Source organism: Exserohilum turcica (assembly GCF_000359705.1).
Source record: "Exserohilum turcica Et28A unplaced genomic scaffold SETTUscaffold_4, whole genome shotgun sequence".
Classification (NCBI taxonomy): Eukaryota; Fungi; Ascomycota; class Dothideomycetes; order Pleosporales; family Pleosporaceae; genus Exserohilum; species Exserohilum turcicum.
Genome location: NW_007360247.1, coordinates 1,716,903 through 1,742,990, shown reverse-complemented (window position 1 = coordinate 1,742,990; position 26,088 = coordinate 1,716,903). Strand labels below are relative to the sequence as shown.

The following is a 26,088-nucleotide window of genomic DNA, read 5'->3' as shown; positions in this document are numbered from 1 at the left end:
AGCAAGAGGACGCGAGCTGTGCGAGTCTTGCCAACTACAGTACCTGACGATCCAATCGGTACCCTTCCAGAATCCTGGACATAAACAATGCGATCACCAATGCTGAAGTTCTGGTGTCCCAAGCGTTGCTCTGCATCCGACGGTTTTAGTAAAGCGACGCGAGGCACCTTCCCTACAGTCTTGGCCTCAACTTCTTGGGTGTGTGGGAAGTTGGCGTCCGCGGCCTGCTCAATCATCTTGACGGTGTCAGAGTCAAGCTGCTCAGCGTCCAGAGGAACTTTTTCGAAGCTCTTAGTTTGAACTTCCTTCAACCACGCTCCAATCTCCTTGACTTTTTGTTTCGCAATCTCCGGAGGGTAAAAGTCGGTATCTTCCCAGCCATCGCCTGTGGGATTGTTGATGATGGCAGCAACAAACTCAGGGAACTTGATCATGTAGTTAGCCAGTAGGTTCATGGCCTTCTGGCTGTACTCCCATCCGTTAGCCGACTTTCTCGAGTAGCCCAAGACCTTTAATTTCTTCGCTTCGAATTTCAAGTTCAAGCCAAGGTTGAGCTTGAGACCACTTGAATTGACGTTGAAGGAGGAGGTGAGCTTGGATAAAGCAAGCGGCGGCATGTTGAGCTGCTTCGCCACAATGTACGACGGTAGGTAGGGCGTAGCCTTTTCAGCCATGGCGACAACCTCACGCCCAAAGTTGGGCTCTTGCTTCTTGAGTTTGGCAACCATGATTGTGGCTTTGTTGTCTTCGTGACTGATGACTTGTAGAGGACGACCGTAGGCGTAGTCTCCGAGGTAGAAAGCTCTAGCCCCTACAGGGAACTCTTCTTCGATAGGCAGGGCCTCCTTCTCCAGGAATCGAGCATCTGGGCTGGCAACCTCATCAACAATGGTTTGGGTCGCATATTCAACTTGCAGCCCAGGTACCTCGCCGTATTCCTTGATTGTTGCACCCTCATCGGTCTTGCGGAGTCCTTTGAGCATTTCTACGTACACGAGTGACTCGATCTCTCCAATGTTGATACCAAGACGCTTGCTGTACTGGGTTTCGATCCGGTTTGCGGTCTTCTTCCAATTCGAAATCTCTTGAGGCTCATGTGGAATGGAGATGGGAACGGGTGGGCCACTCTCGGGAAGTACGTAGTCGAACAGCTCGTCGGACACCTTTACTACCTTGGCTTCATGCAGGAATGGGTAGCCGACGTGGACCGCCTTTCCGAGCTTCTCTTTCGCATGCGACACTGGCTGTCGGGGTGCAGTGTCCAGTAGCGTAATGACCATACTTTCGTTTCGGCTGTCCTGTTGGAACACATTGACGCCTGCAAATTCAAGCTTGCCATGGAACGGCAAGACTTTCAAACTAGGGAAGCCTGCCAAGGCCTCTGCGCCTGTTTTGACACCGTCCATGAGGCCAATGTAGTATTCCAATCCTTCCATGGTAGGGAGGTCGAAAATGTTCTCGATGCACTTGCAGTGCGGAAGATCTGGGAACACACCCGGTAGAGACGACAGGTAAACAAAGTCCAAGTCCTTGGCGTAAGTAAACTTGAGCGACACACCAAAGGAATTGCGCGCCTTCTCATCTGGAGTTAGCTGGTCCTCCTTCGTAGCCATGGCCTTGAGCAAACGGTCCTCCTGGATAAAAGGAATTTTGACAACAGCCTCCCAATCCTGCTTCTTTCCGTTCATGTCCAGAGTAAAGTCCCGAGGATAGAAGTCTATAATCGGAGAGTCCTCGTTTGTCATGAGGGGATGGTAGGCTGTTGGTACAATGCTCTTACTGCGGTCGGGCAAGACACCCATCAACTGCTGGTACGGCTTAAATGGTTGACCGAGTTTGAAGTTGATATCCGCCTTCAGACCCCGCTTAACATCCGAGATCATAGGCGAGTAGTGGTAGCCATAGTACCATGGCCATGATGCTACCCCACGGTAGTAGTAATAGAGAACCCACTGCAGACCTTGCACGTAGTTCTCCGTCAGCTTGCGCAGCTCCTCTTCATTGCTGCGATCCCAATCAAACTTGCTCTTGTAGTAGCTGTTTTTCCACGCCTCGAATTTCTCGTCGTACTTCTTCTGCATCTCTGATTGGGCATCTTCTGGTGAAATATCGACAACCTTTGCCTGTTGGTACTTTTGCACAACGCGTGCAATTGCTTTGGCCGATTCGTCTTCCATCTCATCATCCGAATCCGAATCACCCTCTACCAGTTTAGGCGGGGGAGTGATTTGAAGGTGTCGATCGCCATCGTCGTTCTGAACGGTTTTCCAGGGAAGATGGAGCTTGTCTGCGAGCTCCTGGACAAACTTTCGGTCTTCGGCTGGCAGAGAGACGGGGAGATCCAAAGGAGCCTGCTCCTTCTTTGCCAGATAGTTGTCCAGCCAACTCTTGATCTGTGAGAACAGTTCTTTCTGCTGAGTCGTCATGACAACCGTGCCTCGTTTTGCCGTCTTCTTCATTACATCCTCCTTCTCAAGACGCTTACCCTTGAACCAGGCAGCGTCTGCGTTTTCAGATTCGAAATGGCGGTATTCAATGTGTGAGAGTTCGTCCAACAGTACAGCCAAGCGCTCCATGTTGATGACACCCCCTTCATTAATATACCCTTTACCCTTGGGTAGAACTGTCTTGTAAACGTTGAACATAAGGGCCAAGGCGCCCTCGTTGATATGTAAATGCGGGAGATTGGGAAGGAAATCGTTGCCAACAAAGAAGGCCATGAGGATGAAATCGTCAATAACACGCTCCATATCAAAGGGAAAACTTAGAGCGCCAGGCTCTTCCAACTCCTGGAACTCGAGTTCCAAATACTCGCGGACAATGCAGAGATGCATCAGATAAAAGTTCTGGTGCTCCAACTCCTTGGACTTGGTCTGGCTCTGGCGGCCAAAGGTCACTTCTTCTCGCAGCAAGCTGAAGTGGGGGTCATGGCTGAGCAGACCCAACATGATCAGATCTGCATCAAGACCATACAAGCAGTGGCGGCGGTTCGGGTCGTACCCCGGCTGCGCCTTTGCCTGACGGATGTATTCCATGATCTTGTGCTCGCCCTCTCCGGGGACCTCGTGGCCCGACAGTACGACTTCCACGCCCTGCCAGTCGATGTCTTCGGAGACCTTCTTGTTGATGAAGTACTTGAGTTGCTGCGTGAGCTTCGCCATGAAGGCAGTGCCTGGCGTAATGCAGTTGCTGTCGAACGCTTCCTCGGTGGGCATCTCAACGCCTTCGCGGATAGCCTTCTCCCGAGCCTTTTCAGCATCGAGAGCCGTTCTGAAGCGCCGTGCACGCTGCTGGTTCATCTTGGCGCGCGGGGCGACACCGTCGATGGCCATGAAGAAGAGCTGCTTGGGCTTGATCTTGCCAAACAGGTGCTCGATGTAGTTGAAGATGCTGATGAACATCTGGTCTTCCGACTTGCGGGCAGTGACGCTGTCGGAGTCATTGTGCGTACAGTTATGGATGATGCCGTTCATGTCAAGCTGTGTGACTGTTAGCGCTGGGCATCAATGGGGGCATACGAAGACGCACGTAGAGGCAGTCGAACTCTGGAATGCGGTTCTCGGCAATGAGCTGCGAGATGCCTGGATACCGTTCCGACATCCATCGAAAGAATTTGGGGACACCCATGGCTGCAGCTACTGTCTAGGAATGGCTGAGAATATGTGGAACGGCGACTATGCGACCGGTAACTGCGTTGTCTAGCGGGGGAGAAATGGGTCGCCAAGCGGGCGCAATGGAGAAAAGCAGGAGCAAAGAGAGGCGCACAAAGGCGCTGAGGGTGTAGAGCGGGCAGAGAGGATGGGGTGGCGGTTCTCGACGCTGGGGTCTTCAAAGATCCAGCACACATGGCAAAGGCCGTGGATATACTGGGCGGGCGGCCGCCGCCAAGCAAGTGGGGCGCTAACCAAGTAGTTGATCGACACCCAGGGTTGATCTCGACGCGAACTTTGGATCGCGTCGTGCGCCGCAGCTCTCACGCCTCCAACCACCACGCACCGTGACAACCCGTATTCTTTCCGCCACGCCCAGCTCTAGTGACGATTCTGCTGCATTCAAAATGGACGAGACAATGAGCGGTAAGTCACGAGCGTCTCCAACAATGTCTTCTGCGGCAATAGTCTGGCAGTGACGCCAGGCGCCGGACAATCCACGAGCCTAGCTTGATACGTCTGTGGGAGCGCCCTCTTCTCGCCAATGCGACACGCTGCGATTACTGTTTGGGTAGCATAAGAGCGGCAGCTCCGTTGGTGGGGCAGCAAACTTGGGCGACGCCGGGCAAGATAGCACAGGCTGCGCGCTGCATACTAGTGCTTTGACAAAGCGGGCGCATGGCGTGCTTGTTGGCTGCCACATTCTGGAAAGCTCCAAAAAGATTCAAATTCGCTGGAAACATGTCGCGGACTGAGACTAACATGGCCTCCACAGACGCTCACGACTCGCACGAGATGGACGACCAGGAGCAGGTCGAGCAGAAGATCATTAACGAGGAGTACAAGATATGGAAGAAGAACTCGGTGTTTCTCTACGACATGCTGTACGGCCGCGCGCTCGAGTGGCCCACCCTCACCACGCAATGGCTGCCAGACAAGAAGCCAGTCGAAGGCACCAACATGAGCCAGCACCGCGTCATCCTTGGCACCCACACCTCGAACCAAGCCCAGAACTACCTCCAGATCGCCCACTGCGAAATACCCGACTTTCGCGAACCCGACCTGTCAGAGCTCAACGAGGAGCGGGGTGAGATTGGCGGCCATGGCAATGCTAAGCGCCCCTTTGACTTCAAGATTGTGCAGAAGATCAACCACCCTGGCGAGGTCAACAAGGCACGATACCAGCCTCAAAATCCAGACATAATAGCCTCGTTGTGCGTGGATGGCAAAGTCCTGGTCTTTGACCGGACTAAGCACCCACTGCAGCCAAAGGATGACTCGATCAAGTTCGAAGCCGAGCTTGTCGGACACAGCAAGGAGGGCTTTGGGTTGAGCTGGAGTCCTCTTAAAGAAGGGCACTTGGTTACTGGTAACGAGGACACCACAGTTAAGACCTGGGACATCAAATCCGGTTTCTCCAAGAGCAACAAGACCATTAGCCCCACTGCGACATATAATGTGCACAGCGCGACTGTAAACGACGTCCAATACCACCCCATTCACAGCTTCCTCATCGGCACCGCGTCTGATGACCTTACCTGGCAAATCATCGACACCCGCATGCAGACGCACAAGAAGGCGCTGTACAGGAAAGAGGCTCACGAGGATGCTGTAAACTGCATCTCATTCCACCCAGAATTTGAAGGCACCTTTGCAACAGGCTCCGCAGACAAGACAGTGGGAATTTGGGATCTGAGGAATTTCGAGAAGAAGCTGCACAGCCTGCAGAGCCATCGTGCAGACGTCATTGGTCTGCAATGGCACCCGCAAGATGCTGCTATCCTGGCCAGCTCCAGCTACGATCGTCGCATTTGCTTGTGGGATCTCAGCAAGATTGGCTCTGAGCAGACAGAAGAGGAGGCAGAAGACGGCCCACCCGAGCTGTAAGTGGTGAACAAAAAAACGCTAGTAATCACACACTAACTTTGACAGGCTCTTCATGCACGGTGGCTTCACCAACCGTATCTGCGACTTTGACTGGAACAAGAACGACCCCTGGCTCATGATGGGCGCGGCCGAGGACAATCAACTTCAAATCTTCCGTCCCTCGCGCAAGCTCGTCGAGCTGCTCAAGAAGAGTGTAAACCATGGCGAGGTCTCTGACTGAGCTGTCTGAAAAAAACATTTCCTGTTACCCCAAGTTCGTCAAGAGAGCTCTTCCGTGGCAGCCCGCGAGGAGATGGATCAGCACAAAACAAGAGTTTTTTCCTAGCGTACAATCGTCCCCTCCACCAATTCAATCGCATGCTGGTTCAAAAGCAAAAGCAGCAAACTGGCGTTGGGCGCAGAAAATCTCACGATATCCATGGTTTTTTTTTAGGGAAATTAAATCTTGTTCAGCTGTGTGTGTATCCTACAGCCGTAGTAAATATATTCCCTCCCCAATCAAAACTTTGAATCTACAGAATATAACGTATCTCATACTTGAAATAAATAAATCATCCCTCCGTTTCCTTTCTATGAATGCGTGTTCTATCCCTCGCGCCCATCCGGCCCCTACATCACGCCGCCACCTTTTGCGTATCCACATTGCGTCCATCCAAGACGATATACACTCCGGAAGACTGTGGAATCTCACCGAGCAGCTCGACCTCAAACATTCTGTTTTCACCCGGCCAAAGCGTAACGTAATTCTCGTTCCACACCACAGGCGCCACGTCGTTGCCATTGGCATCTACGAGATTGAGGCGGAGAAAAACGGCAGGCACTTTGCTGTTGTTGACGAGCATCAGCACGACTTTATTGCCGTAGGAGCGCAGGCCGGCCCAGCCCACGTGGATAGTCACGTCGGCCTTTTCCATGTGCTGCAGCGCAGTGAGATCGGCGTACTGCGACACGGGCGTCACGAACCAGTTCGAATTGTGCCAGTCGAGCACGTCGCGGGTCGGGGGCACCCAGTACGTTTTCTGGAGGATGTCCCACTCGCCGTTTCTGAGGCGCAGACGCAGCAGCACGGGTTCGTTGATTGCGGGTGTTTTGTCGGTGAAGACGGTGGCGACTTTGTACGCGGCGTTGGGCTTGGTGGCGGCGCGCAGGGTGCGTGTGGGGAGGGAAGTTCCGTTGAGGAAGAGCATTTCAATGTCGATGCTGTGGTTGTAAGTGGGCCAGGTTTCTGTTATGAATTTCGGGCGGCGGTCAATGAGATAGACGGAGCGGTCTTCGTAGTTGAAGGTTAGCATGCGTGTGTTGTTGATGGCGTCCTTGGTGCCGTAGTAGGCGCCGGCCGGGTGCATGTAGTAGTCGTATAGGCTCCAGTGCAGCGTGGGCCACGCGCTGTTGAGCAGCCAGTATATGACGCCTGTGGCGGGTCGCTCGATTTCGTCACCCCAGCGGCTGATCCAGGCCTCGAACTGCGCGCGCGTGGCTTCGTAGTCCATCATTTGAGCTTTCATCAGATAGTCGGAGAGCGAGGTCGGGGCGCCGTAGCGGGCCCAAAGAGCCTTGTTGTAGATCTCGCGTGTGCGGAAGAAGGAGTTCTCTGCGCCCATGTGGTAGAGCGTCTTGTTTGGCGCTTTCCAGAGGTCCTCGAGTTCAGACGGTGAGAGGAATTGCTTCAAAGACCCCAGCTCGGGCGTGCCTACTCCGGCGCCCTCTTCAGACCCGAATCCGGCGGCACTGCCCCAGCGGTTTTCAGGGTCATACCAGTAGTTGGGTGGCACCCACTCGTACGGACCCTCCATTTTCATGCCGCCGTTGCATAGCTTATCGGAACCAGTGCGGTGGTTTGCGGACGGCAGCATAGGATTGGGCCACTGGGCGGCATTGAGAGCGTCGACGTAGATCTTGGTGGCCTTGCCGTCGGGCGAAGAATCGCTTCCTATGGAAAAGGCCAGCATACTGGGGTGATTCACCATCATCTCAGCTTCGTGCTTCATCGATGAGGCCGCAATCTCATAGTCATGATCCGACCACCTCTCCGCGTTGTTGTTGTCGTTGTAGGTCCACGCTTCCCACTTGTCACAGCACTCCCATCCTGCGAGGATCATGATGCCCTCTTTGTCAGCGACTTCGTACAGCATCGGGTGTCCCTGTTTGCCTTCCAGGCGGATCGTGTTCAGGCCCATATCCTTAATCAACCGGAATTGTTGCTCCAGGTTTTTTCGGGAGGAGCCAAGGAAGAGGTCGGGATTGAAGGCCGCGCCCAAGACTTGGAATGGATGGTCGTTGATAAAGAAGGTGATGTCGTTGAACTGTCTATTCAAGACGGACTCTACTGTGCGCAAGCCAAAGCTGGATCCTGTATTATCGGATGGATACCATGAAGACCATGTCGAAGTAGCAACGTAGCAGTGAACTTTGTGTAAATATTGGTCACCCCATCCGTTAGGCCACCAAAGTTTACCGTTAGGCAATTCCATGGTGAACGATTGGCTTTTCTTCTCTCTGGGGTCCAGCGTGTACGTTGAACCCTTGCTGGCGAGTTTGAAATTCGTCGAGTTGAAAACTTTGCAATTGATGGGACCGCTGGCCGAGGTGTTTGGTGAGAGGTTGGTGAGATCCACAAAGACAGTAATCGTGTCAAGTGTGGGGTGTGTAACGACTCTTGGTGTGCTAAGCTTCACCTGGCCCGTCCTCCTGTATCGGATTTCTCGCCATATTCCGGTGCCATTGTCTGGTGGGGACGGGTTCCAATCGAGAAAGCTGATGGCGAGGTCGCGGTTGTAGTCTGTCGGGTATGTCTTGACAAGCAGGACATTCTTCTCGTTTGGGATCAACTTGTCGGTGATGTCGTACTCTTGTCCACCATAGGCTCCAGCCTGCGTGTCTTTGTCTGCAACCAGCTTCCCGTTGAGCCAGATTTCGGCTTTTGACGTGATGCCGTTGGTTTTCAAAGTGTAGTAACCGTCGCTTGGGATGTCACCGACGCGATTCTCCGCGCGATAGTACCATGGCACTCGGAACTGTGCGGTGTCGACGTTTTGCAGGTTGTTGGAATAGAATAAGTCGGACTTGTTATAGACGCCATTGCTGACCAGCATATCCATGAGAGTGCTTGCGGGGCCAGTGGAATACCATTTTGAAGTGTCCACACCTGGGGCAGAGAGCTGGGCAACATCCAGATTGGTATCGGCAGAGGATATGACCCTCCAGGAACCGACAGGAAGGAAGGGTATAGCAAGGACGCCTTGCGCAAGCCAAGTAAGGGCTGCTAGTCGTCGCATTTTGACTTTGTGTTACATATTCATCGCGGGTATTAGAACGCTATATATATTACCAGTGCAGAGAAAGTACCCTGACCCCGGTGAGAGCCAATTTCGGCACTGTAGTAGCATGCATCGCGATGACAATACATTAGGGTCCATTTCCGTACATGGCACTGGATAGACCAAGCACTCGGGATCGAATAGGAATTGGGCGACATGGTCACGCCAGAGGCATGTTAGGGTGTATTGAGCTGATTGGGCCAGGCACATGTACCACGGCAGAGAGTGTGATGTTCCATGGATACTCTGGACGCCGATTCGACTCGGAGGACATGGTGATGGGCAGAAGGCAAAGCGATAGGTACACACAAGCAAAGTGAGCCAGAAGACATATCAGTGAAGACGGACTGGCTAGTCGCTGGGGCGAGTGGAGGAGGAGTTGGCCCGGGCTTAAGCTTTCCGAGGTACTTACAGGTCGGGAACAAGCTCGCAGCTCCCCGCCATCGTCATGCCATCGCTCATCCCACCCTCCCACCATGTACATAAAGCAAACAACACCCATCCAACCCTCCCAACCCGGGTTCCCAAGACCCGCCCGCACCCACTCGCGCCCACTGCGCGTGTCCGCGTACTGCATGTAAGCAGCAAAACAAACCCAAGTAAAAACAGTCCAAGATGCTGCTTCTCGGCCTGACCGGCTCCATCGCGACGGGCAAATCGACCGTCTCATCGCTGCTATCCAAGCCGCCCTACTCGCTGCCCATCGTAGACGCCGACCTCATTGCGCGCCAGGTGGTGGAGCCGGGCACTGCAGGCTACAATGCCATTGTTAAATACTTCGCGCCGACGACGCCAGACCTGCTGCTCCCGGATGCAACACCAAGAGGCCGGCCGCTGAACCGCCCGGCGCTGGGACGCCGAGTCTTTGGTGCCGGCCAGGACAAGGAGCACGACCGGAAGATGCTCAACAGCATTGTGCATCCCGCCGTGCGCAAGGAGATGTACAGACAAATGGTGTGGGCGTACCTGCGCGGCAACTGGGCCGTGGTGCTCGACGTGCCTCTGCTATTCGAGAGCGGCTGGGAGCGGTACTGCGGCACCATTCTCGTGGTAGGCGTCTCCGACCCTGCAATCCAGATCCAGCGCCTGCGCGCTCGTGATGCGCATCTCACCGAGGAAGATGCGCGCAACCGCGTCATGAGCCAGGGCGATGTACGCGAAAAGGCAGAGCGGTGTTTGCGCAGGGGGCCCGGCAACGGCGTCGTCATCTGGAATGATCACGACCGAAGCTTTCTCGAGAAGGAGGTGCAGAAGGTCATGCAGGGCGTTCGCGCGAGAAGCCCCAAATGGTGGAGCTTTCTTCTCTGGGTGTGTCCTCCATTGGGCGTCATGGCTGGGCTGTGGAGTTGGCACAGGATGCGCAGGGTGCAGTTGGAATGGGAGCATGAGAAGAGGCGGGAAAAGGCGAAGCTGTGAGTCTCTAAAGGTGAGCGTGTTTCGCGGAAGTGTATAGATATTCTGGTAATTGGCAGTGCAAGTCCTAGTGCAACGGCCTTTTTATAGTTTCTCTCAATTGTCTGTATGCGTTGCTTTCTTTTGACCTTCTGTCAATATGAAAAACAATTCTAGTGTCAGTGTCCTTCCAACCTATGCAAGCATCATACCAAAGGACCGCTCTCACCATTCTCCCCTCACCTCCCCTCCCGCCGTTGGCAACTTCCCAAACAAGAAACCGCATCTCTTTCACTCCGCCCCACCAATGCTCTCCAAACCCCGAGTCCTCTCCTGCCCCGCTACCGATAGCCCACAAAGCCGAGTCGCTCATCACGCTGCATCACATATACATACGAAGCCAGCTCCTCCCATCCAGCCACAGCAAACTTACCACACCGCCGCGCAATGAGCGCCATAACGCCCCCCTCCTTCGTCGATGACGCCGCTTCGCTATTCAAGCGCCTCCCCTCGCGCCCCACACCAGATAACATAGCACAATGGATTACTCACTGCGAGTCGGACGCCTCCTCAGTCTACACAGGCAGTTTCTTCGACGACGGCGTAAACATGCTGAGTCGGAGTGGTGGCGAGACACGCGGCTTTGCAGCTGTGAATGCATGGGGCGACGAGGAAGCAAAAGAAGAAGAGAAGGGTAGGAGGGGGCTGGGTAGAGATAGGAAAGGATGGAGTGAAGACGTAAAGAGAGCGGTTGGTGGAGATGTGCAGAGGAGTCTGAATCGGATTGGGGAGTTGCGTGGTGTTAGGGTTAAGAAAGCGAATCGTGAAGGTAGGGGAGGTGAGAAGGGTGAAAAGGCGGGAGAGAAGGAAGAAAAGGTGACTGTGCCCATGCCAGTGCAGTGGGGTACGTTTGTTATCAAGAGTGACGACGGACGAGTCATCGTTGTGGACGAGGATGGCGAGTTTGACTCTGGGCCGTTGCGAGCTGATACTGGAAAACAGCGACAGCAGCCGTGGGTTCGAGCGGAATCTACGCTGTCGCCGCCTTCAGACAAAGGGAAGGGAACGGAGAGTTTGTACAAGGGGTGTGCAGAGAGGGGGGACAGAACAAAGAAAGATGGAGGTAAAAGTACAGCGTCATCGCCACGAAAAGCTCTCACTCCTGTCCTCGAATTCGAATACGAAGATGGATACTCGTTTCCTGGGAATGCGGGTGGGCGGCCTTCGCATACTGCAACTCCGGCCTTGTCTCCAGCTGTCTCGGTAAGCGATGGGTATGGCTACATTGTCCCGGAATCACTGGCCAAAACAATCAGAGAAGGTTATAGACATGTCAAGCCAGGCTCTTTTGGGTTCAAGCATGTTGTTTCCGAGATGCAAGTCGAGTCCCGGGTTGCCTCGTGCATCCACACACTACCGGGGAGCTGGCCATCGCCCGAACCGTCACCCGTGATGAGCTGGGAAAAGAAGGAGTCGGAAGTATCCTGGAGCCGTGGGGATATTGGAGATGCGTGGGAAAAGAATAGTTCGGTTCGGTCATGCAAGAGCGAGAAGACGAAGAAAGACAGAGGCAGCGTGTCGGTGAAGAGTCATGCGACACACAGTGTGGCTACCATGGAGGATGCGCGAAGTAGTTCACCGGAAGGAAACGACAAGAATGCCGGGAGGGGCTGGGGTGGTAGTGTGAAGAACTCGCAGATCAGCAAGAAAGGAACTCGTCACAGCTCGGACGGAAGCAACAATAGCAACAGTAGCGGCTGGGCCTCACCATCCAAACTACCCCACCCCTTTACGTGGGCGGCCACCCGGTCCGACAGCGAAGACAGATGGAGCGGCAGACGCAAAGCCGCAGATAATCCTGCGTGGACTGGCATCGAGCCCCTTTTGTCTCAGCAAGACGCCCTGTGTCCTTCCTCAGCTCCTTCAGACGAGCCGGCGCGTCCCCCAAGCGAAGCAACGTGGAATGGATTCGAGAGACCAAAGACACTTAGTGACGTCAGCATGGCGGATTCCAGCAGCATACGCGGATCTCTGCGTAGCGAAGGCCGAGCATCGAGTCGGCACGCATCTCCAGCACACGGCAAGCGCAAATGTGCCGCGGAACGTCATCTCACCGCCAGCTCAGGCGGGCGGGGCAGATGGAAGAAAGAAATAAGGGTTGAAAATTGCCATGGCTGGGAGCACGGAAGCAGCGGAACAAGTACGGCGAGGCGCGCGCATGGTCTGAATGAGGAGAACGCGACGTATCTCAGTGAGAACTGGGGAGGGACCCCTGTCGGCGGGGCTCAGTTGTAGTCGGGTTGTGCTACACGATTCGCTGTCGCAGTGGCCCGAGGTCCATAAAGTTGCGCCATTGCCATATCTAGGCGGCTGGGAGCGCAAAGTGCAAGTATAGGACCTTTTTCTTTTTTAGTGGAGACCGCGAGGCGCGACCGCGCGACGCGAGCGGGATTGAAGAGGTGAAAATCCGGGGTATTAGTGGAGCGTTCGAGTTCTAGACGGATGGTTTTTTTTCGGCAGCAGGAAGGACACGCGTGTGTGGGTAGACGGGCCAGGCGGCTGGTGGTGTGTGAGGGCGTAACGAATGGAGGAGTGGATGGGCGATGCAGCATGCAGATGGCGTCTCGTCGCGCACGGCATTGGGAAGCTGAGCTGGGGAATAAGAGCGGCGGGCAGCACGCGTCGAAACACCAGTGCCAAACGCCTGAGACTCGGAGCACACGCCAGTTGGAGGCGGTTTGGTGGTGCCAAAGCGCAGCACCGGACGGCGCCAACCACCCGTGACAGAGGTGTAACAGGCCTAATGTGAGCAGCACCGCTCCATCAGCGCTGCAGGACGCGCCAAGTCGGACATCGGGAATCGGCCGTTCACGTCTGCCTCACGTCGCCGGGACGCAGCGCGAGCGTGTTTTTTTTTCCTGACGAGGGGGCTTGGTGGGTGCCGTGGGATGGCAGGCTGTACTGCAGGCGGGACAGGGCCTGGTGGCCAGTCAATGGCGATGCATTGACTGGGCAGATGAGGGCCAGCCTGGTTTCGCAGCGTCTTACTCGAGGGGGCTAAGGCGGGCTGCGTGTCTGGGATTGCAGTGGAGATGACGCCTGGGAACGCGGTCGTGAGCAGAGGCCCCTAAAGTAAAGTACGTGATAGACACGCTAGCCGTGTCGACGCGTTGAGTGCTCGGGTCTATTAGCTGAAGCCGTCCCAGCCCTCGTCTCTTCTTCTTCGTCGCCGCCGCCTGCTTTCTCTTCCTCTTCCTCTCCTGTCCTGCTGCTCCAACTGCGCGACTGCTCTGCTTCTCGGGCTCTATCTAGTGTGCTGCTGTCCAAGACTTGTTTCTGTCCTTCCCTCTTGTTGTTGCCCTTGTTGTCGCTCGCCCCGGCTAAACACCGCCTCACGTCGACAGCTCAACCCCACTATTCAACCTCACGCTTCCACCCAGCCTACCACCTCTTCCACCTCCACCACCGCCGCCCCATCTCCCTTCAGCTGCAAAATAGCCTTTTCGAGCTGATCCCCGCCGCCTTTGAATCTCGCACTCGTCATCGCTGCACCTGCCACCCTCGCTACCATGGCTACCTCGACGCGCCAGCCCTTTGCCGAGCTCGGCTCCACCCGGATCCAGGGCCTCCAGAGCGCGAAGAACAGACAGAATGGTAAGGAGCATCGTCTCACGTGCGCTGGACCTTCACTAAACCCGCGTCGCTGCAGCTCTCGCAAGTTTGGCCTCGACACAGAGCTTGAAGCCCTCGGCCGGTCCTTCAACGGGTAAGCGCCAGCGCGCGCCCGAGATCTTCGAGGATGCCGATTCCGAGAACGTGGACCCTTTCATCACCAGCAGCCCGTCCAAGAAGTCCAAGACGACCACCGCTGCCACGGACGCGAGCTACGTCAAGCCCGCCAGCTTCTCCCTCTTCACCTCGCCTGCCAGGACGAGTTCAAGCCTCAACGCCACGCCTTCGGTCCCATCTGTCCGCAAAGCCCATGCATCGCCCAGCACCACCAGGTCCACTCCCATCACCAACAGCCGCGGATCGCCAAAGAACAAGCGTCTCCATGCCATCTCCAAGCGCCGCGCGTCCACGTCGCCCTTCCGACGCGTCGACCCCCCTTCTTTTGGCATGAGCAGCCCCAGCCTGCCCTTTTCCATTGATGCAGCACTGAGCGGCTCCATCTCCACCTACACTCCCAAGGCACCCACTGTAGCAGCAACCCCCGCCTCAGCACCCGTCCAGAAAGCCAGCGCCCTCGACGAATCCATGCCCAAGGGTTGGTTCTTTGAGATTCACGAGGACACGCCCGAGCAAGAAGCCGCCAACCTTATGGAGCACTCGACCTTGGTCCTCGACATCTCATCCGACGACGACGCCGAGACCAAGACACGCAACGAGGACCGTGGCAAGGAAAACATCCCCCCTCCCGACTTCCGCGCCTCGCAGCCCCGCCAGACAGCCATTTCGGTCGACGACGACGGCTACGAGACGGAGATTCTCGCCGACGAGCCCATCAAGCGCCGTGCTGTGCGCAAGTTTGTGCAAGACGCCATGGACGAAGACCGCAAGCCCCTGGGCGATCTTGCACCGTGTGATTTCTACGCCGAGGGCTGCGATGCCACGTCGTACGTCACTGTCGATGCAGGCATTGAGAAGCCGTCGCGCCTGTCCAAGGAGTGCAGCTTGAGCTCTGACCTGATAGAAGAGAAGGAGGAAAAAGTAGAGGCCAAGCCCGTTGCCGAGAAGAAGGAGAAGAGGCAAAGGGCTGCTGATAAGACGTTGGCTGCGTCAAAGACACCACAAAAACAGTGTGTTGCCGCAGCGTCATAAAGTCTGATTGTTTTTTTTTCTTTCTTCTTATACCTTTTTCTTTCCATCTTTCTTTTTTGGAGCCACATTTTCTCATCACGGCTTCTATTTTTGGCCATTTAGGATACCTCACCCGGCGTTTTTTTTGGTTTATTGCTGTCTTTTCTTGTTGTTGTCTGGGTCAAGGGCCTCTGTCGCATTGATTGATGTGTGCATGATTTACGGATGGGGCGTTTGTTGTTGTTGTTGTTGTTGCGGCGGCGTTGGAAATCAATGATACCTTTTTTTGGTCTGTCCCCGGTTTTGCAGTTGGAGAACAAAAAAGAGAGAGAGACACACACACAGATAGTAATGCAAGCGAGCAAGCACCGTTTTTGAATACATGAAGAATAAAATAGCTTACTTTACTTTACTGTCTTGATGTCTTGATGTTCTGATGTTCTGATGTTCTGATGTGATGCATGGTGGCTATTTGAAAACTTGATGAGTCTAAGATTGCAGTAGTGATGCTCGTCAATCAGCACACGAGCTACTTACGTACATGTTGTTCAACCCACCCAGTAAAACAAGGACCCAAAACACACGACAGCAAATAAAAGTAGACGAGCAATCAACATCACAGCTTCCACCCCCTCCTCTTGGCAAGCGCCAACTCCTGGCGAAGCGCCAAATCAGCAATAATCTCCTCGCTGCCGCCTCCCACCACCATCATCCTCAAATCGCGACTAATCTGCTCGACGAGGGCGCCCGGCCCGCCGCCCTTTTGGTACCCGGCGCCGCCAAAAACCTGCTGGGCCTCTCTGCTCGCGAGCTCGAGAAGGCGGCCGCCATGCACCTTGCAGAGGGCAATTTGGCCCGCGATAGTGGGATCCTGCCAGCCGGTAGGCGAAGCGTGGATGTGGAAGGCGAGTTGCTCGAGCCATGCAAAGTGAGATTCTACGTAGCGGGCGAGAGTCGCGAGTTTAGCGGCGATGACCTGGTTTGCGAGCAGCGGTTTGCCGAAAGTGTGGCGCAGCGAGGCGTAGGCTGTGGCTTCGGAGAGACAGGTGCGTGCTTTGCGGTTGCAGCCGACGGCCATGATGAAGCGCTCTTTGTTGAAGTTGCGCATGATGATTTTGAAGCCGCTGTTCTCGGCGCCGAGCAGATTGCTCGCGGGGACCACGACATTGTCGAGTTCCACGAAGCTGGCGCCGCCGGAGCGCTGTCCGCTGTTGGTGATGCGGCGGTGCCTGAGGCCTGGGGACGACGTGGGGATGACGAGGAGGGAGAGGCCTGAGGCGCCGGGGCCGCCGGTGCGCACGGCCGTCGTCATGTGTGTGGCCCAGGGCATGCCCGTGATCCATTTCTTGTAGCCGTTGACAATGTAGGATTTGCCGTCGGGCGTCTTTGTAGCCGTGGTTTGCATGTTGGCTACGTCGGACTTTTTGTCGTCGTCGTGGTGGTTAGTTCCTGTCCATGTATGATTCTCACAACAACAACAACAACAACAAAATGGATGGATTCAACGTACCCCACCTCCCGGCTCCGTGATTCCCAGCGAGAAACTCGTTTCCCACGTAAACAGGCCCGGCAGCCATTTCTGCTTCTGCTCTTCCGTCCCGTGATGCACAATGGGCGGCACGCCGATTACACTGGCGCCTTCGAGTGCCATGTTGACGCCGCCCTCCATTCTGCTGCTCTCATCCGCCATGATGAGTAAGTGGAACATGTCTAGCTCTGCCACGGGTATGCCCGCGGGGCCAGGCACATTGGCAGGCCGGTACGGCGCAGGCACGTCGGTAAAGGCAAAGCCCGTTTGCGCCCATTTGAGGCGCTCTTGCTCGGGGGCTTCGCCGGCTTCTTCCCAGTCTAGCATGTACGGTTTCACGTGCGTGTCGATGTAGTTGCGCATCGTGTCGCGTAGCTTCTTGTGCGAGTCGTTGTAGTAGGGCGAGGCGAGCGACGAGTACCATGACGGCTCGGCCCAGGGGCCTAGGTTGCCAAATGTTTCTTGTTTCTTCTCAGACTTCATCATGGTGGGCGTGCGTGTTTTGGTCTCAGACTGGAGTAAAGGAGCTGCAAGGGGGACTCAGAAGCGGTGGGCGCCATAGCTTTTTACTTATTAACGTTTGTTGAGGTCGCAGATGTTCAGAGTAGGTTTAGATGCCGCGGCAGGCGGACATGACTCGCTTCATTGGCACGCGGGGAAGTCGCTTACTCAGCCCATCAGCCCCGCATGTTCAGCCTTGTGTGTGAGGGGATGCAAAAGCAAATACACATGCCCCTCTTCCGCTCTGTTCCTGCATGTGAAATCTCCATAGTCAGTATTCACTTGGACCGAGGTAGCTTCACGGATCGAGTCCCATTCAGATTGGCACGTTCTGCAAGATGAAAATGACGTCATATAAACCTGCGAAGCTTTATTGATGTTACGATATTAGATACAGTCTTGCAGAGCTTCCGGCACGTGGTGGTATCTTTTTGTTCATTCCTTCGTATACTCGCCATGAGCGAGACATTTACCTGACGCAGTAGCCGCCGTCGATGAGGAGATCGGAACCCTGTCATGGTTAGCAGCCGAACAAGGCAACGTGGGCGCATCCGACTTACAGTGCAGTAGGAAGAAGCGTCAGAGGCAAAGTAGACGTAGGCACCCTTGAGCTCGGTCGCCTTTGCGTCACGGCCCATGGGGATCATGGAGTGCCACAGCTTCTGGATGTCCTGGGGAACAAAGTCGGACAGACCAGTGTCAATGTATCCAGGGGAGATGGAGTTGACACGGGCAAAGTCCCTCCACTCGTTGGCGAGCGACTTGGCCAAGTGGATGCAGCCGGCCTTGGCGACGTTGTATGAGGTCTGCTCCTGGGGGAAGTTGGCAATGTGGCCCGACATGGAAGAGGTGATGATGAGGGAGCCAGTCTTGCGCTCGCGGAAGTGCAGGCCAACGGCGCGGGCGCAGTTGAAGGTGCCAGTCAGGTCCGTCTCGACAACCTCGTTCCACTGCTCCACGGTGGCGTCGAGGATACCGTTGTCGGCAGTCTTGCCGGCATTGGCAATGAAGACGTCGACCTTGCCAAAGTCCTTGACGACATCGGCGACGAGCTTCTCGCACTGGGCATAGTCGCCGACCTGGCACTTGTAGGCCTTGACCTTGACGCCGTACTTGTCGCTCATCTCCTTTGCATTCTTCTCAGCGCCCTCGGCGCGAGAGTTGTAGGTGATGGCAAGGTCGGCGCCAAACTCGGCGCATCCGCGGGCGGCCTCTGTGCCAATGCCCGTGGCGCCAGAAGCGCCGGTGACGATGACGACCTTGCCCTTGAGGCTGAAGAGGTCCTTGAGCTCGGTTGCCTGGGGAACGGGGATCATGGTGGCGGGTGGAGTGGTTGGAGCAAGAGAAAAGAGGCGTGGGGGAAGAGGCTTGGGGTTCAGAGAGGGAGTCTGGGCTGAGTGTGGGAGAATGAAGACGGCGATCGGGGGGCATCGGGGGGTTCAAGTACTCTGTGGGTGGACAGGTCGAGGCGAGGGCATTGTTCGTGGTTAGTGGGGGCGCTGGGTCCCGAGTGACGTGTAGCTGGGAGGAATTGTCGGGCAACGTCATGGGCGGGCGGATGATTCGCCCACGGCGCCATGTTGTGAGAAAATTGGGTTACGGCATTCCGGTGGTGATGCTAGCCGTTGATGGTGGGGTCGTCGCAGGTCGAGGGTTGGTGCAGACGTGACGTTCGCTGCCCCTCTGCTAGCTTGCTGGGCGGGAGCTTGGGCCCCATGTGCATGTGCTCGTCTCGTGCTTGCAAAACATCACCTCATCTGCTGGCCGCTCTCCTTTTGCTTGTTGCGGCACCGCTTGCGAAGGCCAATTGCTGCGACGGGCGCGACGGCCAGCTCCCGGCCAGCCCGCGTCCAGCTGCCTCGCCCGCGCGGGCCAATGGATGCGGGCTTCCCCAGAGGCGCTTCTCGCAACAGAGGTAGCGGCAAGCATGGTCGCGCCGTGGGACCCCGCCGTGAATGCAGGCCATGGCATGCATTGTCAGCCATTGCCCCGTTTACAAAGACTGTTATCGCGGCCCCTCGAGCGCTCAGGCGACGTGGGTTGCTAAGTCTTGCCCGCACGGCCGTGGGCGCCAGACTAACAGTTGACAAATGCGGACATGTATGCTTGCTGCCACCCCCGCGTGCTGGAGATGCCGCGCTTTCAGTCAGAGTTACTCAGCCCGTTGTCTGCGCGCTGCTCCGCCCACTGGACGAGCATCAGCACGAGCATGTGAGGAACCTGACAGACCCTGCATGTCCATGTAGTCCATGTCCTTGTATGCAGCAGGACAAGACGCCCCCCGAAAATCTCTGCGTCTGGTGCCAGGCCTTGACGGTCAATATCGCGATGCATGCGGATCCCGGCACCCACCTGTCCACCCGTCCATCGTCGCCGATCGAGTCGCAGCACTAGCAGCGACACTACCACCAAGGCCACGCCAACATGGATATATTCTCCTCGTGTCGTGCCGCCCTCGCCCACTTGGCTGGCGCCGTCCAAGTCCAAGTCCAAGTCCAAGTCCAGGTCGGGTCCTGTCCTGGCATCGGCCCGCACCAGCGCGCGCCCGCATCTTTGTTTCTCCGGCGCCGCGCGGGCACGTGACGCTGCTCTGGTGGCAACCTCGACGTCGGGCTCTGGACGACATTCCACACAGCAGCTGGCCGGGCCTGCGAGTCGGGCGAGTCATGCTGCGTTCGATTCGATTTTGATGTCGCGACTGCCTATGCGACGATCTGGACCACATGTCGCCCGGGCGAGCCAAGCACCTGCCACAGGGCCTGATGCCGCCCTGTGATTCGCAGCCATGGACGCTGGCAACTGCTTTTGCTTCTTCCTCTTCCTCTTCTTCTCCATCGTCAGCTAACACCACCACGCCCTCCCCGCAAGCTCCCCGCGTCCTCCACGCCCGCCACGCCACCCACACGCCGCCCCCGCCGCAGATAACAGCAGCACCAGCACACCCCACGACGCCCACGACGCCCGCGCCCCGCGACCATGGTGCAAAACGCCCTCCTGCCCACGCCCCTCCCCGCCCACGCCATCACCGTCGGCCAGCTGCTCACAGACCCGCTGCACCCAGAGCGCGACTCCTTCTACCCCGACAAGGCCCACGACCACATCGACGACCTCAATGACTTCCACATCCAGCTCCGCTACAAGGACATCTACTCGGTCGACACCGAGGGCCGCTTCATGACAAACTACGGCGCCAAGTTCGACCTCGGCCGCATATACAGACAGCCCAACCTGCTCACCGTCCGCGCCGAGCAGATGATCCAATGCACAACCCAGAGCGCCACACGCGCCTTCGAGGCCGCCTGCAGCGACGACGGCGCCCGCGCCTGGATGGCCGAGCAGATCGAGGCCGGCAAGCCGCTGTACATTGTGCTCGGCCTGACGGAGCTGAAGAATGCCTCGTTCAAGCGAGCCAAACTTCGCGATGCAGGCGCCTCCAACCGCATCAACGAGCTGCCCCTCGAGAAAGACGCCAAGGTGCCCCGCTCTCTGCGTGGCAGGTCCGAGGCCAGCCTGGGAGGCATCGGCACCGAGCCCTTGATATCGGGAGTCTTTGGCCTGGACGTCAGGCGCATTGTCGCGCGCCTCACCACCCCCGCCGAGCCCCACCGGCTCGAGGATATAGGCTACCGTTGGTACTACCACGACGTCCCGGGCTCGGCCAACCACGGGAAACAGCTCGCAGTCGGCCTCGGTCCGTCGCTCAAGGCCAACGAGCTTCGTCTCATGCTCGACCTCAGCGACGAGGACGTCCAGGGCAATCTCGACGCTATTAGCAAACTCAGTCTCGACGCGCTCAGTGCTGCAGCCAGCCCCATGCTCAGGCCTAGCACTCCATTACTCCGTGGACGATCGCCTTCGCCACACCCAACCATGCTTCGCTCATAGGATGACCAGCACGCTCATGTCTACGCCGCAATCAACTTGTGGCTTGTGGTTTCGAGTTTGCGTCTGCCGGTACAAAAACTGGCGCCGGCGCTGTTGCAACGATTCATGACCCTTACGGCCTGCATCTCTTCCATGTATACAGTAATTATATATTCGCATCACGCCAGTTGTTCCTCTTCCATATCAATGCATGCATCTGCCAACTGACTGAAATCTCGACGTCTCAGGGGCTACTCGCATAAACAGCCTGCTATTAGTAGATGGTTTGTCTTGGGAGCTGTACGCAATTGGTATCGGGCCGAAGTACAGTATTTGAACCAAGTGAAAAGCTGTTGGGACATGTGAAGATATCTCCAAGTAGGCATACACAGGAGAGGAATGTGTTGGTTCCATTCTAGGTACTCAATCTCAAGAGGCGCATCATTGGACTTTATATGGTTTGAGCCGGACGCGGTCTGCACGAGTGGTTGCTAAACTCAAAAGTGGGATGCATGAAGCAAAATAAGATTCGCTGACACTGGCTTACCGCATGGCGTGAGGGTGCCGAAAACACATGCGACCAGTCTTGATATCCGGGTGTCTGCTTCAGATAGTACAGTACGTAGCACATAGACATGACCCCCCCGTTGAAACGTCATAGGCACTCGGCCGTCGGCGTCATCCACGGAGGCAATGCTAAGTACGACTGGGAAATGAGCAGCGCTCGCATATGTCTGCTACTTACAAAGGGTATTATATCCCCTTTCCTTCCTTCTCTTACCTTTGACCTTCTACCCCCAACTCTGACCTCTCGTCTCTTCCCGCCCTCGGACCAAACGCAACATACACAACTCGCCGCAATGCCGTTCCTACCCCCACGCGACTGGACCTCGACCGACCAACTGGTGCTCTTCACATTCGGCTTTGTGCTCCGCCAGACGCTCATGTACCACTTTGAGCTCGACCCGCGCTGGTGCAACAGCAAACAGACTCTCGCGCACATTTGCATCTGTGCATTGCTGCTGCTGCCCGTGTGGCTGTATGTACGCTGGGGCTGGAGAATCGCCTCACGCGTTGTCCGGGGCAGTGGGAGTGCGGTGCGCGTGGGCATTTGCGGACAGGAACAGGTACGTTGATTCAAGCCTTTACTCCAGCTGCGAAGATTTCTGGCGTATACATAGGTGCTAATGTGCTGGTAGATGCGGTGCCGTGGAATTAATGCAGATGCTACATAGTGAGACGGGTGCAGATAGTGGACAAACCATCTTGTTGTGCAACAGAGGGGCAGAAAAAAAAAGTAGTGATGCGAATCTGAATCGTCGATACGGGTAATACTGGACTTTGTTTCGAGGGTTTACGGCGCCGCGCGGCGGGGGGGGGGGGGGGGCGGGGGAACGGAGGGCTCACTATACTTTGGTGTAGACGCGCGCCACAAAGGTGCAGCAGTGCTTACTTGGGGACGCGCGGGGGTTCCGCGAGCTCGTTTCATCCGTACAGAAACAGACTGCAGAGCAACACAACCCCCCTGGACCTAACCTCTCTTTTCCTTTCTGGACGGCCTCCGACTCCGTCCTTTTCTCCACGTTATTCTCACACTTTGGGCTTACCTGCGCACACGTGATTGCGGCTCGTGTCGCGTGGTTTGCACGTGTGTGGGAGTGCTTTTTTTTTGTAGGGGAGTGGTATTGCTGATTAACGCGTTTCTGCTGTACATACTTTGTAAGTACTTTGGTACTGTTGTTAGCGTGTGTGGCAACACATCTAGCGCCGAATTGGCGTCTACGTGTGCGCACTGATTCATCTCGGTTTCATCGCGCCATCTGTCCTGGACTTGCGCAGCCTGATTGCGTGTAGAGGGCGGAGTATCCGCGCACGTGTGAGTCGTGTCAATCCAATGCAAATACCAGAAACCCAGCTTACCCATACCATATAGTCGAAGGTCGGGCTTGCGAGTGAATTTGGCCAAAAGACGAGTAAGAGAAGGTTATTTGAGAGAAGAGAATATCAAGGAAGCCTGCTACAGCCCTGTTTGTTGAAGCAAGATTTGCAACCGCCAATCGCATTGTTACCAGGATATCAACAGCCATGGATTCTACGGGCTTGTCTTTTGAGGCCAAGATTGCCATGGCTTTGGGCGGGTCGAATTGGCAAAGTCTACAGAATGCAAGTACCGTGGCGCCCGGCGGCGTAGTGCAGAACACCGCTGCGGATGAGCATGAAATTGAGGAAAAAGACAAAGATGGTAACAACGGAGTTCCTTTAAACAACAAGGATGCCGGTCCGGGCGTGCCACAAGAAGAGGTAGTAGATCCAGTTATACTTGGCAAACGCAAGAGGAAAATGGAGCGTTTTGAGCAGAGCGTTGCGAGGGATGCAGGCGAGGTCGTTGAGACAATCACGGCGGATTCTCTCGTACCTGTACCGCAAAGCGTGGTTTGGGATCAAGATCCCGAGCTTCTTTGCTGCTACAACTGGCAGGCTTCTACCAATGGCACCAACACCATATTCGGTACGTATTCACAAATTGCACATGATCCACCATGTCACCTCAAGCTCACATCTGCCTCAGTTCCCGGCGAGCCAGCAAAATGGCACCAACCCAGTCTGCCCCACACGCTGGAGCGAGACAGCGGGTTCCAGTATTCCGACTACAACTACGCGCGGCAGCCTCGAAACCCGTATTCGCCCATGTTCCGCGCGCTCAGCATCATGAACCCCCGGTACAACTTCCACGACGTGGACGTGCTCGCCGACCGCAACAATCTGCGTGTGCTCCTTGAATTCGTGCAGGGCAAGTCCAACGGGCCGTTTCGCCTGAACCTGTACCTCGTGTTCAACACGCTGGTGATTGTGCGGCGCGAGGCGCGCTGGTGGAAGCATTCGGACGGCCAAAGCTACGGCATCAATTTCGAGCGCGACTTTACAACAACACGGCCAGACATGCAGGATGCCACGAGCCACTACCGCGCAATCCGGTACAAAATGGGACCGCTAAACGTGGTATGTCGCTTCGAAGCCGACGCCTACGACGACGGCGACATGGCGCCCGACACCCTCTCCGAAGCCGAAGCCAAAGCCGTCACCGGCGGCCTAGCTACAAAACCCATATTCAACTACTCGGCTCCCATCCGCGTGCTGCAAAAAGGACACGTGGTCCCCACGGCGCAAATGCTCGAGCTCAAAACACAAGCATACCACCCCGAGAACAGCACTGCCGTGCAATGCCAAGACCAGCTGTGGTTCGGCCGCACACGCCTCCTGTTCACGGCGCCCTACACCAAAGACACGGGCGCCGTGTCGCGCATCAAAAAGGAAGATGCGGCAGAGCGCGTGGCGAAATGGGAGTCTACCCAGCAAGAAGCCCTGCGCAAACTCGTCGCGCTGCTAGCCCATGTCCGCGCGGTGCTGCATCGCGAACGCAGACCAAATCGCGCCGCTGTACTGGTTAGAGAGGCAAAGAGCGGCCCGATTGTCCTGCGTACCCTCCAGGAGAGAAGTACGGCTGTGGATTGGGAGACTCGCGAGACCTTCTGGCCTATGCATGCGCAGCACCCGGGGGGGTATCAGCGGCGTGGTGACGGAGGAGGAGGAGGAGGAGGAGGGGGTAGCCCTGGTACTGGTACTGGTACTGCTGGTTACGGGAGACCGCCATCTCATGCACCCCCCCGTGGACGTGGTGCTCGCAGCGGTGCAAATATGCCGGCGCCGGTGCCGCAGTCGAGCAGAGCCAACTTTTCGTCTTCTTCTTCTTCTTCTTCTTCTTCTTCTTCCTCTGCTCGTGGACCCGCGCACTTGGTTCCGTCGCAGGTTCATCATCATGCTCAGCATCAGCATCACCATCATCATCATCAGCATCAGCATCAGCAGCATCACCATCCACAGAGTCGGCGTCACAGCCACCAGCAACCGGATACCGCTAGTGCATCGAATACCCATCACAGGACTCCTGCTGAGCAACGCCGAGGTCCAGCACCAGCTTCAGGTTCTGGTTCTGGTTCAAGTCGAAGCCGGGGAAGAGGAGGGAGAAATCCTGATTACAATCGGAGTAGTGGCAGTGGTGGTGCTCCTGGTGGTGGTGGTGGAGCTGCTTTGCATTGAGTGGGAAATTGAGCGTCTATGCCGCTTGTGGATTCTGAATTGAGATTCATATATATATATGCGTGGCTCCCTGTCTTTTTTTTTCTTTTTTTTTAAATATACCTCTGGATAGAAGCATGTTGCTATGTTACTACATATGTTGCTACATATGTGTACAACTGCGTCTTTGCATGCTTGAAGTAGCAAGTTTATAACAACAACAACAACAACTACATCAAAGATGAAGATGGCTTTTGGTCAAAAATCGTTTTTTTTTTTACTTTGAGTTTTCCGTGTTGTTCGCGTGGAATCAAAGGCTCGTGTGCGGTTAGGTAATCGGCGTCGTCTTGCAATAGACGTTTATTATATCGTATCGTGTTGTATTGTATTGTTTTGTTTTGCATGTAAATATGCTGTGGGCATGCGCTGGTGTGGAAACCCTGCGTATTGTACATAGAGGTACATACATGCGAGGGTTTGGGTTGAGCGGTGACAATGGAAAGGGGCAAAAGGGGAAAGGGAAAGAGAAGGGGGGGGATATGATGTGTGTTATTTTATGTAGTGTTGACAAGTACTTACTGTAGAGGCTGGAATAGGAATCTGGATTGCACAGAGGACATGGAGTGGAATTGGCAATTTATTAAGTAGCATGTAATTAATCAACCGGGTTTAATTACTTGACTGGTTTTGCCAACCTGGATATTTACTAAACAGAATACTTGGTTACTTACTCATGCCTCTTTCATTCGCGAAATTTGAATAGAAAATAAATCGTGTCATTAGTATAGGGTACTGCCTACGTACACATGTACTATTTCCGAACCTACGTAGCATGCGACACTTGGAAATTCTTCTTTTCCAAAACCTGCAAGTACTACGCTGTATGTATGATTATTATCATTCTTGTTTCGAAACGAGTGATACACATGTTGTATTCGCGTTGATAAAAGCAAAGAAAGAAAGAAAGAAAAATCATAACACTGCTAGCTTATTGGTATCCAGCGTATGTAACAGGCTAAGTGTATTGGGGCACTTGTCTCAACCGCTGGGTTTTTTGTGTCATGTTGGACAT

General features: G+C 55.4%; 10 protein-coding genes across 10 annotated transcripts; 7 read left to right on the top strand and 3 right to left on the bottom strand.

The window, feature by feature from the left end:
- Positions 1–4,412: 4,412 nt before the first annotated feature.
- On the top strand, positions 4,413–5,757 carry SETTUDRAFT_93378 (uncharacterized protein; the record flags this gene model as incomplete). Its single annotated transcript, XM_008030341.1, has 2 exons — positions 4,413–5,533; positions 5,583–5,757. 2 exons carry the CDS (start codon positions 4,413–4,415, stop codon positions 5,755–5,757), a joined length of 1,296 nt encoding a protein of 431 aa, XP_008028532.1.
- Positions 5,758–6,151: 394 nt separating this feature from the next.
- On the bottom strand, positions 6,152–8,635 carry SETTUDRAFT_155442 (glycoside hydrolase family 2 protein; the record flags this gene model as incomplete). The annotated part of the gene is made up of 1 exon (XM_008030340.1): positions 6,152–8,635. One exon carries the CDS (start codon positions 8,633–8,635, stop codon positions 6,152–6,154), a length of 2,484 nt encoding a protein of 827 aa, XP_008028531.1.
- An 834-nt stretch (positions 8,636–9,469) lies between these two features.
- SETTUDRAFT_92235 (uncharacterized protein) lies at positions 9,470–10,270 on the top strand (the record flags this gene model as incomplete). The annotated part of the gene is made up of 1 exon (XM_008030339.1): positions 9,470–10,270. One exon carries the CDS (start codon positions 9,470–9,472, stop codon positions 10,268–10,270), a length of 801 nt encoding a protein of 266 aa, XP_008028530.1.
- Positions 10,271–10,693: 423 nt separating this feature from the next.
- SETTUDRAFT_21507 (uncharacterized protein) lies at positions 10,694–12,541 on the top strand (the record flags this gene model as incomplete). The annotated part of the gene is made up of 1 exon (XM_008029830.1): positions 10,694–12,541. The coding sequence occupies one exon, from the start codon at positions 10,694–10,696 to the stop codon at positions 12,539–12,541; it is 1,848 nt and encodes a 615-aa protein (XP_008028021.1).
- A 189-nt stretch (positions 12,542–12,730) lies between these two features.
- SETTUDRAFT_164410 (uncharacterized protein) lies at positions 12,731–13,204 on the top strand. The gene has a single exon (XM_008030338.1). The coding sequence runs from the start codon at positions 12,831–12,833 to the stop codon at positions 13,053–13,055; it is 225 nt and encodes a 74-aa protein (XP_008028529.1). The 5' UTR covers positions 12,731–12,830; the 3' UTR covers positions 13,056–13,204.
- Positions 13,205–13,648: 444 nt separating this feature from the next.
- Positions 13,649–15,409, top strand: SETTUDRAFT_42835 (uncharacterized protein). The gene is made up of 2 exons (XM_008029972.1): positions 13,649–13,900; positions 13,956–15,409. The coding sequence occupies exons 1-2, from the start codon at positions 13,816–13,818 to the stop codon at positions 15,065–15,067; spliced, it is 1,197 nt and encodes a 398-aa protein (XP_008028163.1). The 5' UTR covers positions 13,649–13,815; the 3' UTR covers positions 15,068–15,409.
- An 89-nt stretch (positions 15,410–15,498) lies between these two features.
- Positions 15,499–17,067, bottom strand: SETTUDRAFT_164408 (uncharacterized protein). Its single transcript, XM_008030337.1, has 2 exons — positions 16,557–17,067; positions 15,499–16,466 (listed from the first exon to the last, which is right to left on the bottom strand). The coding sequence occupies exons 1-2, from the start codon at positions 17,058–17,060 to the stop codon at positions 15,663–15,665; spliced, it is 1,308 nt and encodes a 435-aa protein (XP_008028528.1). The 5' UTR covers positions 17,061–17,067; the 3' UTR covers positions 15,499–15,662.
- A 355-nt stretch (positions 17,068–17,422) lies between these two features.
- Positions 17,423–18,462, bottom strand: SETTUDRAFT_172648 (uncharacterized protein). Its single transcript, XM_008030336.1, has 2 exons — positions 17,636–18,462; positions 17,423–17,586 (listed from the first exon to the last, which is right to left on the bottom strand). Exons 1-2 carry the CDS (start codon positions 18,389–18,391, stop codon positions 17,545–17,547), a joined length of 798 nt encoding a protein of 265 aa, XP_008028527.1. The 5' UTR covers positions 18,392–18,462; the 3' UTR covers positions 17,423–17,544.
- Positions 18,463–20,051: 1,589 nt separating this feature from the next.
- On the top strand, positions 20,052–21,411 carry SETTUDRAFT_119189 (uncharacterized protein; the record flags this gene model as incomplete). The annotated part of the gene is made up of 1 exon (XM_008030335.1): positions 20,052–21,411. One exon carries the CDS (start codon positions 20,052–20,054, stop codon positions 20,958–20,960), a length of 909 nt encoding a protein of 302 aa, XP_008028526.1. The 3' UTR covers positions 20,961–21,411.
- Positions 21,412–22,679: 1,268 nt separating this feature from the next.
- Positions 22,680–25,037, top strand: SETTUDRAFT_180213 (uncharacterized protein; the record flags this gene model as incomplete). The annotated part of the gene is made up of 3 exons (XM_008030334.1): positions 22,680–22,815; positions 22,873–23,448; positions 23,509–25,037. Exons 2-3 carry the CDS (start codon positions 23,025–23,027, stop codon positions 25,035–25,037), a joined length of 1,953 nt encoding a protein of 650 aa, XP_008028525.1. The 5' UTR covers positions 22,680–22,815; positions 22,873–23,024.
- Positions 25,038–26,088: the final 1,051 nt, after the last annotated feature.